This window comes from Oncorhynchus tshawytscha, linkage group LG01 (assembly GCF_018296145.1).
Source record: "Oncorhynchus tshawytscha isolate Ot180627B linkage group LG01, Otsh_v2.0, whole genome shotgun sequence".
NCBI lineage: Eukaryota > Metazoa > Chordata > Actinopteri > Salmoniformes > Salmonidae > Oncorhynchus > Oncorhynchus tshawytscha.
The window spans coordinates 6,655,129-6,669,269 of record NC_056429.1 but is presented as its reverse complement, the minus strand read 5'-3'; the positions used below and the strand labels follow the sequence as shown (position 1 = coordinate 6,669,269).

Here is a 14,141-nt window from a genome sequence, read left to right as displayed (position 1 = left end):
TGGGGCCCTGGAGTGCATCCAAGCGTTCTGATTGGTTGAAAATTGTGGATGATTGACAGACCTGAAGGGCTTTTTTTAACCAATTGCAGATATGCCAGGGGTCTATTGAAATAATCCCATTGGACTAGAGACCCTCGAATGATCGGCTTGGTATTGTATAGTGAACGAGCGGGTGAATGACTGATTGAGCTATAGGGCGTTATGGAACGAGAGATAAGCCTACCTTTAATGGCCGACTGATGATTTGATTGGATAAATGACGAGACTGGTGATCAGAATGAAGTTCATGTATTTTTATGAATAAGAAGGAACGAGAAGTCAAGAACGTGAGGATTGGACATCTGGGAATATTGGTGAGTACGTCTATTCTATTCATTCTGTATTCGAATCATAATTGTATAATTGCGTTCTATTGTTGATAGTAATATAGCCTGATTTAATGTAATGTAATCTAGGTATTTATTTTAGGGCTGACACACCAATAGACTACTCGATTTTATAATTTGATAGTCTACATGTCTATCATTATATACAGACATTAAAATTAAACACTCAATGGTTTGTACTGTGTCATATAAAACTCGGCAAACATGTGCGGAACGAAAGAGGAGTCCATACCCAAACAATGTCGCATCTCCGTATTCTTTATTATTTATTGATGAGAACATTTCAATGCTCTTTGTCTCTATTCTAATAAAGTGTTACAAATAAACATCGCGGTACATTGCATCGATGCTTAACATATTAGAATAGAAACTCCACACAGAATGCTCAGATATTAGTCATTCGATATTTTCACCAAATTTAATTGAGAACATCTCTCTACCCTCTGGCAGAAGAATCGCAGGTTAGCGTTTTTTTTGTTGTTGTCATGACTCATGTTTCTGGAGGCAGCTCTGCAGGATGGTCACTAGCTGGCACAGCACAAAGGCATCAAATATAACCCTAACCTTAACCACATTGAGAATCCTAACCTTAAATTAAGACCAAAAAGTGCATTTTTGTTTTCATTATTTTTTACAATATAGCCTATTTTCACTTACTTTGCAGCTGGCCCATCAAGCAGAAATCTCCCAGTTCTGCCTCTAGGACAAGACTCATCCCAATAAACATCAAACTGTAGAAGAGTCACACCATTTCACCACGTAGGTGTGGCTTGGCTCAGACAGCATGATCTGATTCTGATTGCATTCCCTGACTTCCTCTCTGTACGTTGCATTTGACTGGTCCTCAGTGTGTTTCAGTTGGACAGACTGGACAGAGCGCAGCCGACACAGCGACGGTGTGAGTGGAGCAGAGAGAACCGAGGATGGGGGGCGGAGGTCAGCAGACGGAGTCAAGCGAGCCGGCCAAGGGTGGCGGGGTTGGGCCCGATGGAGGGCGAGGTGGCAGTGCAGTCTACACCTGGGAAGAGGTCCAGAAGCACTGCCACAGAAGCGACCAGTGGTTGGTCATTGACAGGAAGGTCTATAATATTACCCAGTGGGCGAAGAGACACCCGGGGGGCATCAGGGTCATCAGTCACTTTGCTGGAGAAGATGCCACGGTCAGTAGCCTAACTATGGAAGTTGTTGGTGAAATGTTCTCAAGTTATTCCAGTGTGACTGTTGATCTTCATCCAGGCCTATGCACATGTTTGTAATGTTGTACTTTTAGACACGTTTAGTAGCCTGTCATTGTATGACATGTCCAGGGCCGGATTAAGAAATCACAGCTCTGAATGACAAGAGATCAATCTGATCTTGAATTCAAACAAACAATAGCCCAGGCCAATGAAGCAACACAGATTGTACAATATTTGGAGGATACTGTGTGTATATATATATATATATCAGTTGAAGTCAGATGTTTACATACACCTTAGCCAAATACATTTGAACTCAGTTTTTCACAATTCCTGACATTTAATCTGAGTAAAAAAATCCCAGTTTTAGGTCAGTTAGGATCACCACTTTATCTTAATTTATTTGAAATGTCAGAACAATAGAGTGAATGATTTATTTCAGCTTTTATTTATTTCATCACATTCCCAGTGGGTCAGAAGTTTACATACACTCAATTAGTATTTGGTAGCATTGCCTTTAAATTGTTTAACTTGGGTCAAATGTTTCAGGTAGCCTTCCACAAGCTTCCCACAATAAGTTGGGTGAATTTTGGCCCATTCCTCCTGGCAGAGCTGGTGTAACTGAATCAGGTTTATAGGCCTCCTTGCTCGCACTTGCTTTTTCTGTTCTGCCCAAAAGTTTTCTATAGGATTGATGTCAAGGCTTTGTGATGGCCACTCCAATACCGCACCTGCTCGCCTGTTCAGCATCACTACCCTGGGCGGCTCTGACTTAGAATACGTGGACAACTACAAATACCTAGGTGTCTGGTTAGACTGTAAACTCTCCTTCCAGACTCACACTAAGCATCTCCAATCCAAAATTAAATCTAGAATCGGCTTCCTATATCGTAACAAAGCATCCTTCACTCATGCTGCCAAACATACCCTCGTAAAACTGACCATCCTACCGATCCTCGACTTCGGTGATGTCATCTATAAAATAGCCTCCAACACTCTACTCAACAAACTGGATGCAGTCTATCACAGTGCCATCTGTTTTGTCACCAAAGCCCCATATACTACCCACCACTGCGACCTGTACGCTTTCGTTGGCTGGCCCTCGCTTCATACTCGTCGCCAAACCCACTGGCTACAGGTCATCTACAAGTCTCTGCTAGGTAAAGCCCCGCCTTATCTCAGCTCACTGGTCACCATAGCATCACCCACTCGTAGCACACGCTTCAGCAGGTATATCTCACTGGTCACCCCCAAAGCCAATTCCTCCTTTGGTCGTCTTTACTTCAAGTTCTCTGCTGCCAATGACTGGAACGAACTGCAAAAATCTCTGAAGCTGGGGACTCATATCTCCCTCACTAACTTTAAGCACCAGCTGTCAGAGCAGCTCACAGATCACTGCACCTGTACATAGCCCATCTGTAAACAGCCCATCTGTCTACCTCATCCACATACTGTTAGTTATTTATTTATCTTGCTCATTTGCACCCCAGTATCTTTACTTGCACATTCATCTTCTGCACATCTACCATTCCAGTGTTTAATTGCTATATTGTAATTACTTCTCCAACATGGCCTATTTATTGCCTTAACTCCCTTATTTGACCTAATTTGCACTCACTGTATATAGACTTTTTGTTTTCTTTTGTTCTACTGTATTATTGACTGTATGTTTTGTTTATTCCATGTGTAACTCTGTGTTGTATGTGTCGAATTGCTACGCTTTATCTTGGCCAGGTCGCAGTTGCAAATGAGAACTTGTTCTCAACTAGCCTACCTGGTTAAATAAAGGTGAAATATATATATTTTTTAAATTGCCGTCAATTAGTCTAACAGAAGCTTCTAAAGCCATGACATCATTTTCTGGAATTTTCCAAGCTGTTTAAAGGCACAGTCAACTTCTGACCCACTGCAATTGTGATACAGTGAATTATAATGAAATAATCTGTCTGTAAACAATTGTTGGAAAAAGGACTTGTGTCGTGCACAACATAGATGTTCTAACCGACCTACCAAAACTATAGTTTATTTACAAGAAATTTGTGGAGTGGTTGAAAAACAAGTTTTAATGACTCCAATTTAAGTGTATGTAAACTTCCTACCTCAACTGTGTGTGTATATATATATATATAGTGGGGCAAAAAAGTATTTAGTCAGCCACCAATTGTGCAAGTTCTCCCACTTAAAAAGATGAGAGAGGCCTGTAATTTTCATCATAGGTACACTTCAACTATGACAGACAAAATGAGAAAAAAAAATCCAGAAAATCACATTGTAGGATTTTTAATGAATTTATTTGCAAATTATGGTGGAAAATAAGTATTTGGTCAATAACAAAAATGTATCTCAATACTTTGTTATATACCCTTTGTTAATATATATACCAAGTAAAATGTCCAGTAGCACACTGACTCGCCTAATGATGAAGATGAAGCCATAGGTTACTCACGGTGATGGCCGACGCGCTTGTTGTCGCAGTAGCCTATCTCAAGATGAGCTATGATTTATTTCAGCTATTATTTCTTTCATCACATTCCCAGTGGGTCAGAGGTTACTCACGGTGATGGCCGACGCGCTTGTTGTCGCAGTAGCCTATCTCAAGATGAGCTATGAAAAACAGTGGTGATGTGAGAAAAAACAAACATTGTTTCTATTAGTTCTTCAGACTGTCTAGTCTTCTGTTTTTCAGTGAGAGCCATTTGCTTTCCAAACTGTACATTTTTTTTCCCCCCCCGCGATTGTATTCTGAAATTGGCAAAAAACGCAAACTGATAGCTGCAACCAATCATAGAAATATAATCCATAGATGGCAGTTTCTGGTCAAGTCATGACTGGCATCCATTGCGAGTGTAGCCATGAGTTTAACTGTCAAATTGCCAGGGTAAGAGGTTCTAAGACCACTTCTATGGATTATATGTCTATGGCCCCAACAAGCTGTATATATGGTGCACATGCTGCCAAACCAGACTGTAGGCAACTGCCAAAATAAAGGAAACACTTGCGTTAACGAGGGATGCAAAGTATATGTTATGATGTGGGGTGCGTTTTCCTGGCATGGTTTAGGTCCACTTGTAGAAGCAATGCCAAGACGCATTGAAGCTGTTCTGGCAGCTCGTGGTGGCCCAACTCACTTTAAGAGACTTTATGTTGGTGTTTCCTTTATTTTGGCAGTTATCTTTATGTGCTTGTGATAAAACTTAATTAATCCACAGTTATTTTTAATAAACTTTTGATCCCCTGTGGCGAAATGATGCTCTCTGGTATATTTTGAAATTTGAGAGATTTGATTGGATAAAAAATTATATAAAGAGAACTTTTTTTTTTTTTTTTGCCTCTTGGACTCCCTGTGGGCTTGGGCCCCTGACAATTGACCAGCCACATTTATTATGCTGTTTTTATTTGTATTTTTTCTTAATCAGTTACCCAATCAAGGCAGGGCCTCACAAGTTACTCACGTGGGCCCTCTACCTTCTCTCCTTCCACCATCTGACGATTAGCAGAGTAGCAGCAGGCTGTCTACACTCAAATCCTCCTGTGGATGCAGGTTGCAGTGAAGAAAAGACTACATATATATATTTTTTTTTTGCTTCCTCTTGGGTCCCCCGCTATGGGCCTGGACACAGGGGCTTCAGCCCCAGTAAACCCCTGTTAGTAGATCGTACATTGTGACTGTATTACATATTAGACTTGTTGTTAGGGGATTGTACATTGTTGAATCCTAAAATCGTGATCACCTCTTAACTAATCTCACAGTAATTGTTTTAAATATTTGTTTTATTAACTGAGAGACATAAGAAGGACATTTGTTTGTATTTATATTAAGCAACATAGATTAATCTATATCTCTGATTTGTAGGATGCATTTGTCGCATTCCATCCCGATCCGAATTTTGTCAGGAAGTTTCTGAAGCCGTTGCTGATTGGAGAGCTGGCACCGACAGAGCCCAGCCAGGACCATGGGAAAAACGTGAGGAGGCCCATCTTTATCTCTCTCCCTCTACAGCATCACACCCATAACATACATCGTTGTAGGCTACATAATGAAATATAATGTGAAGCCTACAGCATCTCTCCCTCTGACATAGCATCATGCCCACTCTAACATACTGTAGGTTTAGGTAGGGACCCGGGGACCAACGTGAGGCCTGTCTTTTTCTGTCTGATAGGGAATTACATGCTTCTCAGACTGAATGCTGTGCAGAATGATCCTTTCTACAATGTGTCAGAGTGTGGTAAGAGCAGGTGTGATGTCTAAATATCTCCATCCACAAGATTTACCTCCTAGAAAAGTAGTCTGTCATCTACTATAACTAGGGCACATTATACCAGCCTGTCTATGTGCCCAGATGCCCCTATAACTAGATCACATTATACCAGCCTGTCTATATGCCCAGATGCCCCTATAACTAGATCACATTATACCAGCCTGTCTATGTGCCCAGATGCCCCTATAACTAGGGCACATTATACCAGCCTGTCTATGTGCCCAGATGCCCCTATAACTAGATCACATTATACCAGCCTGTCTATATGCCCAGATGCCCCTATAACTAGATCACATTATACCAGCCTGTCTATGTGCCCAGATGCCCCTATAACTAGGGCACATTATACCAGCCTGTCTATGTGCCCAGATGCCCCTATAACTAGATCACATTATACCAGCCTGTCTATGTGCCCAGATGCCCCTATAACTAGATCACATTATACCAGCCTGTCTATATACCCCTATAACTAGATCACATTATACCAGCCTGTCTATATGGCCAGATATCCCTATAACTAGATCACATTATACCAGCCTGTCTATGTGCCCAGATGCCCCTATAACTAGATCACATTATACCAGCCTGTCTATGTGCCCAGATGCCCCTATAACTAGATCACATTATACCAGCCTGTCTATGTGCCCAGATGCCCTAGATCACATTATACCACTATATGCCCCTATAACTAGATCACATTATACCAGCCTGTCTATATGGCCAGATATCCCTATAACTAGATCACATTATACCAGCCTGTCTATGTGCCCAGATGCCCCTATAACTAGATCACATTATACCAGCCTGTCTATGTGCCCAGATGCCCCTATAACTAGATCACATTATACCAGCCTGTCTATATGCCCATATATCCCTATAACTAGATCACATTATACCAGCGTGTCTATATGCCCAGATATCCCTATAACTAGATCACATTATACCAGCCTGTCTATATGCCCATATATCCCTATAACTAGATCACATTATACCAGCGTGTCTATATGCCCAGATATCCCTATAACTAGATCACATTATACCAGCCTGTCTATGTACCCAGATGCCCCTATAACTAGATCACATTATACCAGCCTGTCTATGTGCCCAGATGCCCCTATAACTAGATCACATTATACCAGCCTGTCTATATGCCCAGATGCCCTATAACTAGATCACATTATACCAGCCTGTCTATGTGCCCAGATGCCCCTATAACTAGGGCACATTATACCAGCCTGTCTATGTGCCCAGATGCCCCTATAACTAGATCACATTATACCAGCCTGTCTATGTGCCCAGATGCCCCTATAACTAGATCACATTATACCAGCCTGTCTATATGCCCCTATAACTAGATCACATTATACCAGCCTGTCTATATGGCCAGATATCCCTATAACTAGATCACATTATACCAGCCTGTCTATGTGCCCAGATGCCCCTATAACTAGATCACATTATACCAGCCTGTCTATGTGCCCAGATGCCCCTATAACTAGATCACATTATACCAGCCTGTCTATGTGCCCAGATGCCCCTATAACTAGATCACATTATACCAGCCTGTCTATATGCCCCTATAACTAGATCACATTATACCAGCCTGTCTATATGGCCAGATATCCCTATAACTAGATCACATTATACCAGCCTGTCTATGTGCCCAGATGCCCCTATAACTAGATCACATTATACCAGCCTGTCTATGTGCCCAGATGCCCCTATAACTAGATCACATTATACCAGCCTGTCTATATGCCCATATATCCCTATAACTAGATCACATTATACCAGCCTGTCTATATGCCCATATATCCCTATAACTAGATCACATTATACCAGCCTGTCTATATGCCCAGATATCCCTATAACTAGATCACATTATACCAGCCTGTCTATATGCCCAGATATCCCTATAACTAGATCACATTATACCAGCCTGTCCATATGGCCAGATATCCCTATAACTAGATCACATTATACCAGCCTGTCTATATGCCCCTATAACGATATCACATTATACCAGCCTGTCTATGTGCCCAGATATCACATTATACCAGCCTGTCTATATTCCCAGATATCCCACTGCCTGCTGTCTGTTTACCTATTCAGGAGTCTTACATCTTTCTGTTACTCCTATTTCCTTACTCATCATTTCTTCTTCTCTTCAGGTTTCTCTTCTCAATTTACACTGTCCTCATCCCCCTCCTGTCCTCCTCCTCCACTCCCTCAATTCATCATCCCTTTCATCATCGTCCATCCTCTTGGTTCATCTACTTGTGGCCCTATCACAGTTTGTCTTTCTGCTATCTCCTCGCCTCCTGAAATCAAGGACAGATTAATTGAGATAGAATTCATACGTCTGTAATGATTATTGATCACCTCTAACCCATACAGGCAGTAATGGTGCAGGACTTCCAGGCCCTGCGTGACCGTGTGGAGAAGGAGGGTCTCCTCCGAGCCCGCCCCCTCTTCTTCAGCCTCTACCTGGGCCACATCGTGTTACTAGAGGCCCTGGCTTTGGGCCTGCTCTGGGTCTGGGGGACCAGCTGGAGCCTCACACTGCTCTGTTCCCTCATGCTGGCCACGTCTCAGGTACCATTACAGTATTATTAGGGAGTACAAGAAGATATTTGACAGGCATAGGGATCTAAGGTTAGGGTTAGGTTTAGGATTAAGGTTAGAATTAGAGGATTAGGTTCGGGTTAGGATTAAGGTTAGGGGTGGTGAGGTTAGGTTATGGTGAGGGTTTATGTTAGCCATAGGGTTACCAATCCACCTTTCAGACACCGTTCAAAATCTGCCTTTCTTTTTCAATCTCAGTCCCAGGCTGGCTGGCTGCAGCATGACTACGGCCACCTGTCAGTCTGCAAGACATCCAGCTGGAATCACGTACTGCACAAGTTTGTCATTGGACACCTAAAGGTAGGCTGCTGGACAATGGTTGGACATTTGACAATACTGTTTCTTTAGGCGGATCTTCTGCTACTCTTTGGATAAGTTAATCGGCCGGACACAGTTTAAACCTAGTTCTAGACTGAAAACCATTCTCAATGGATAATCTCCTTTGAAAGTACAGGTTTAATCTGTGTTCATGGAAATGGTCCTTTTCACTTTCCTACATTCACCAGAGCAGTGTTACGTTTCAAAGTTCACTGCTATACATTAGCCTTATTTCGTGTAGTGTCCAACAGTTGTAAGTTACAGTAAGTGTAATTGTGTGTACCATTAATAAGTAACAGTAGCTGTGTGTTTCCAGGGTGCCTCTGCTAACTGGTGGAACCATCGTCACTTCCAGCACCACGCTAAGCCCAACGTGTTTAGTAAAGATCCTGATGTTAACTCACTGCATGTCTTCGTCCTGGGAGACAAACAGCCTGTAGAGGTAGTTATCACTATAATATATTTGTGTATGTGATCCTTGCAGGAACTGAACCAACAACCTTAGTGCTTTATGTCATATTTGACTTCATCTGACTTCATGTCATATTTGCATAATAATCTAAATAATCTAAATATTCATGTCATATTCAAATAGCCATGTAATATTGCATTAATTTAATGTAATATTCATGAAATATTCAAATATCCATGTAATAGTTCATTAATTTAATGTAATATTAATGGAATATCCATGTAATATTCAAATATCCATGTAATAGTTAATTAATTTAATGTAATATTCAGGTAATATTCAAATATCCATGTAATAGTTCATTAATTTAATGTAATATTCAAATATCCATGTAATAGTTAATTCAGTTAATGTAATATTCATGAAATAACCATGTAATAATATCCATGTAATATTCAAATATCCATGTAATAGTTAATTCAGTTAATGTAATATTCATGAAATAATCATGTAATAATATCCATGTAGTATTCAAATATCCATGTAATAGCTCATTCATTTAATATTCATGAAATAACCATGTAATAATATCCATGTAATGGTTTGTCTCAGTCGTGTTAAAACGGTATTAGTGTTTCTGTGTAAGATCCATCTGACTCCTTGTCTCTGTCTATTTCAGTATGGTATAAAGAAGTTGAAGTACATGCCCTACCATCACCAACACCAGTACTTCTTCCTCAGTAAGTTGCTGAACACGTTTCATTGGATTTCTGTATAGAATCACATCAACTTCCATTAAACACGTAAAAGCAATGTATGTAATACCAATCTTTTCCTTCTGTCTCTCAGTTGGACCTCCACTAGTTATTCCAGTGTTTTTCACCATCCAGATATTCCAGACCATGTTTTCACAACGGAACTGGGTGGTGAGATATCATACCAATTAAATTTAGACTTAATCCTCTTCCTTCCTATGTGGAACCTAACGCTGCCGTGAGTGAGTGAGTGAGTGAGTGAGTGAGTGAGTGAGTGAGTGAGTGAGTGAGTGAGTGAGTGAGTGAGTGAGTGAGTGAGAATATAAATTGTATGACTACGCTAACACCTGGGGGGCACTAAATCCTTGTTCGTTGCTCACTAAAGCTAGTGAGCATAATATTGCACCAACAACACACTGACTGTACCATCAGAAATGTCTAGCTTCCTAATCAACAGTGATAATTGTTGCTTTGCTAGGAACCCCAGATGTGATCATGTCTGTCCGTAATGCTTCCTAATCAACAGTGATAATTGTTGCTTTGCTAGGAACCCCAGATGTGATCATGTCTGTCCGTAATCCCAATCTTTGTCTCCTGTGAAGGATCTGGCGTGGGCGATGACTTTCTACCTTCGCTTCTTCTGCTGTTACTATCCCTTCTTTGGTTTCTTTGGCTCAGTAGCATTGATCAGCTTCGTCAGGTAAAGTATGAACTGAGAGGGAGCTCAAAGCTTAACTCATTCATTTGTTGTATTCAAACTATCTACAGTATTAGAAAACAACACAATGCTGTGCTTCATGTAATAATGTAACGTAATATTGTGGCTGAATAATTATATTGTACTGTATATATAGGTTTTTGGAAAGCCACTGGTTTGTATGGGTGACCCAGATGAATCATCTTCCTATGGAGATAGATCATGAGAGACACCAGGACTGGCTCACCATGCAGGTAACATGTCATTACTAGACAACTGGGTCTTGTCTTGGAGAAGGAGGACTGATTAGGATCAGGTCCCCCCCTGTCCATACATTCCTATTCATTATCATCTTAAAAGATTAAACTGATCCTAGAGCAGCACTCCTACACTGAAGCTTAGTGAATACAGGACATGGTGTGTTTTTTGGGGTTGTGCCATCTGCATTTGTATTTATTATGGATCCCCATTAGTTCCTGCCAAGGCAGCAGCTACTCTTCCTGGGGTTTATAATGGATCCCCATTAGTTCCTGCCAAGCAGCAGCTACTCTTCCTGGGGTTTATTATGGATCCCCATGAGTTCCTGCCAAGGCAGCAGCTACTCTTCCTGGGGTTTTATTATGGATCCCCATTAGTTCCTGCCAAGGCAGCAGCTATTCCTGGGGTTTATTATGGATCCCCATTAGTTCCTGCCAAGGCAGCAGCTACTCTTCCTGGGATTTATTATGGATCCCCATTAGTTCCCGCCAAGGCAGCAGCTACTCTTCCTGGGGTTTATAATGGATCCCCATTAGTTCCCGCCAAGGCAGAAGCTACTCTTCCTGGGGTTTATAATGGATCCCCATTAGTTCCTGCCAAGGCAGCAGCTACTCTTCCTGGGGTTTATAATGGATCCCCATTAGTTCCTGCCAAGGCAGCAGCTACTCTTCCTGGGGTCCAGCAACATTAATACAGTTATGTACCGTTTCAAATATTACATGACATTATATTTCATAACACTTTTTACCCAATACATTTAGTGTGTTCCCTCATGCCACTTCTATAGTTCTCCAGCAGAGGGAGCTGTAATGTGTCTCTTTCTCTGGTCTTAGTTGAGTGCTACTTGCAACATTGAACAGTCAACCTTCAACGACTGGTTCAGTGGACACCTCAACTTTCAGATTGAACACCAGTAAGTGAAACAAATATCCCACCTTACTGTTGTCTGTCAAACAGTATATACTGTATTTATATGGTCATTTATAAAGTCATTCAGATACTAAAGTAGGTTATAGTTTAGGCAGTATTCAGCTTTATTTGATCTTAAATATAACTTAAGTTGTTTGTACTAATTACTTGTACTAATGAATTATGAATAGTGTTGAGACAACATTTATACAATCCTACTCAGAAACTGAGGTTTCTCTGAGAAACTCTGATACCCTTTCTCTCTCTCCCCCCCCTCTTTCTGCCGCTTTCTTTCTCTACCCCCACTCTCTCTCTGCCTCTCTTTCTCTACCCCCACTCTCTCTCTCTGCCTCTCTTTCTCTACCCCCACTCTCTCTCTCTGCCTCTCTTTCTCTACCCCCACTCTCTCTCTGCCTCTCTTTCTCTGTCTCTCAGTCTGTTTCCTACCATGCCCCGTCATAACTACCACATGGTGGCTCCTCTGGTTCGTGCTTTGTGTGAGAAACATGGACTTCCCTATCAGGTCAAGACTTTGCAGAAAGCCATCATTGATGTTGTCGGGTAAGTGGTAACATCACATATACCACTACTTATCCACGGGTATGCAATAGTTGCAGACAAATACCTACTCAGTTTAAAAAATAAAATATAAACAAGTTTTAATGAATACTTGTATAGTGCTATTCCTCTGGGAATAGATTGTACATCATAAGGTGATACCTGCTGCTCTCAGTCTCCTATGTGATTTACCTGGTTCTTTATCCACCTCTGTTCTTCTCCAGGTCACTGAAGAAGTCAGGGGATCTGTGGCTGGATGCGTATCTCCATAAATAAATCCCTTCCTGACTCTGGACGGGATTTAATCCATCGCAGATTAACGACCTGCGAACAGAGAGAGTTTCCCCAGGGTTTACAACAAAATCAGGGTTTATATTAGGGCTTTCAGAGTTAATTAGTTAACTGAAGTTAACTTTTTAAAATTTTAGTGCATACATTTTATTTTTATCGTGATTAATCGCATTGTCTGAAAGTGTTGAATACACTGAAAATATCCAAAAGACATCATGTATACAACTAAAATCTATAATGCCATGTAAAAATAAATTGAGGTTAAATAAAGTTTGCTTTCTCAGTTTACCTAATTTTGCAAACATAGAAAACTTTTTGGTATGAAAAATCTTAAATTACAGCTCACGTTGAGCAAATGAGCAAATCCTGCTATTTAACTCGATTGAAAAAAATGTAATTGTTTGATAGCCTTAGTTCATGTACATCATTGGTAGGGCTTCTTTTTTTGTGGTGGTTTTCTTTTATGGTATTTCAAGCATTATCCACTGGGCTTGCTGCAGGCAGAAAATCCTAGGGAATGCTCTTTAATTGACACAAGCTGTCTCCAATCAATCATTCAATGTCTGGTTGTATGTGAGTGTTTTGGTGTGTGGGGGGTGGGGGGGGTGGTGGTGTCTCTTAAACTAGGGAGGCGCAGCGTAAGGGGAGGCGCAGCGTACGGAATGTAATCGCACTAAGCCTATTAATTTAGCATGGACGACTATTTGTAGATCAGTGATTTTTACACCTCACTTTGCTTAAACTGATCCCCTCTAACATACTCTGTACCTGATCATCGGAGGTTTAGAAAACATTTGGTATTATTAACAACGATTAGAACAGTTAAAAGGGAGAAGATTATGAATTCAACAAGAAAAAAAAAAAAAGTAAAACCATAATATAGTTTGAAAAAAGAGCGGTGCCAATATACTGGTGGGACGCTTTGGAGATTACAACAATATATTCTGCAGAATCTGCAATTTAGCATTTAGATTATAATACGGTAAGACAAGATACACAGCCTTCTGAAAGAAAATAAACACCTTACGCTTTCTCAGAAGAATGTTTCTATGCAAGACATTTTAGCTAGACAGCGGGTGGTGAAGGATATAGAGAAACGGTCTCATCCTTACAGAACAAGAATCTCAACATTTCACAAAGTATTTGTTGTCTGTTCTTAACATATGGGTATGATAGTCTACATTTTCTGATATAAAAATGGCTATTTTCATTTGCTACAGAAATAACCCAACTTCGCTAACTCTATGACCTCAGTATTTGAAGAGATATGCTTTGCACAGCTTAATAAAGAGCTCATGAAAGCTCAGGTAGGGTACTAGGGGGGGGGTGTAACTTAAACAATGTCTAATTGCTGACACGCAAAATAAATGTTTGGAAAACAAATTGGTACGTGGATGAAGGTCATGCTTAGGCAAATAAACTATGAATGGCTACGATTTACACTTTTGTTTGTTATTTCATGGAATGTATTTATACATTTTTGCAAATGTAT

General features: G+C 40.7%; 1 protein-coding gene across 6 annotated transcripts; it reads left to right on the top strand.

Moving 5' to 3' along the window:
* Positions 1 to 204: 204 nt before the first annotated feature.
* Positions 205 to 13,542, top strand: LOC112264870 (acyl-CoA Delta-6 desaturase-like). 6 transcript variants are annotated; one of them, XM_042323496.1, is made up of 14 exons: positions 205 to 353; positions 1,051 to 1,145; positions 1,245 to 1,546; positions 5,418 to 5,528; positions 8,224 to 8,421; positions 8,650 to 8,751; positions 9,086 to 9,211; positions 9,861 to 9,921; positions 10,031 to 10,107; positions 10,539 to 10,636; positions 10,791 to 10,887; positions 11,725 to 11,804; positions 12,236 to 12,361; positions 12,583 to 13,542. In XM_042323496.1, exons 3-14 carry the CDS (start codon positions 1,310 to 1,312, stop codon positions 12,632 to 12,634), a joined length of 1,365 nt encoding a protein of 454 aa, XP_042179430.1. In that variant the 5' UTR covers positions 205 to 353; positions 1,051 to 1,145; positions 1,245 to 1,309; the 3' UTR covers positions 12,635 to 13,542. The 6 variants fall into 6 exon arrangements, with proteins under 6 accessions (XP_042179430.1, XP_024297570.2, XP_042179457.1 ...); XM_024441802.2 differs by having other exon boundaries at positions 1,235 to 1,546; XM_042323523.1 differs by having other exon boundaries at positions 1,051 to 1,149.
* Positions 13,543 to 14,141: the final 599 nt, after the last annotated feature.

Bases quoted from the DNA above. Each gene is read 5' to 3' on its own strand.
- LOC112264870 (XM_042323537.1), top strand. From the start codon at position 1,310: ATGGGGGGCGGAGGTCAGCAGACGGAGTCAAGCGAGCCGGCCAAGGGT. The intron at 8,422-8,649 runs GTACCATTACAG...TTTCAATCTCAG, and splicing joins TCATGCTGGCCACGTCTCAG to TCCCAGGCTGGCTGGCTGCA. The intron at 8,752-9,085 runs GTAGGCTGCTGG...GTGTGTTTCCAG, and splicing joins TTGTCATTGGACACCTAAAG to GGTGCCTCTGCTAACTGGTG.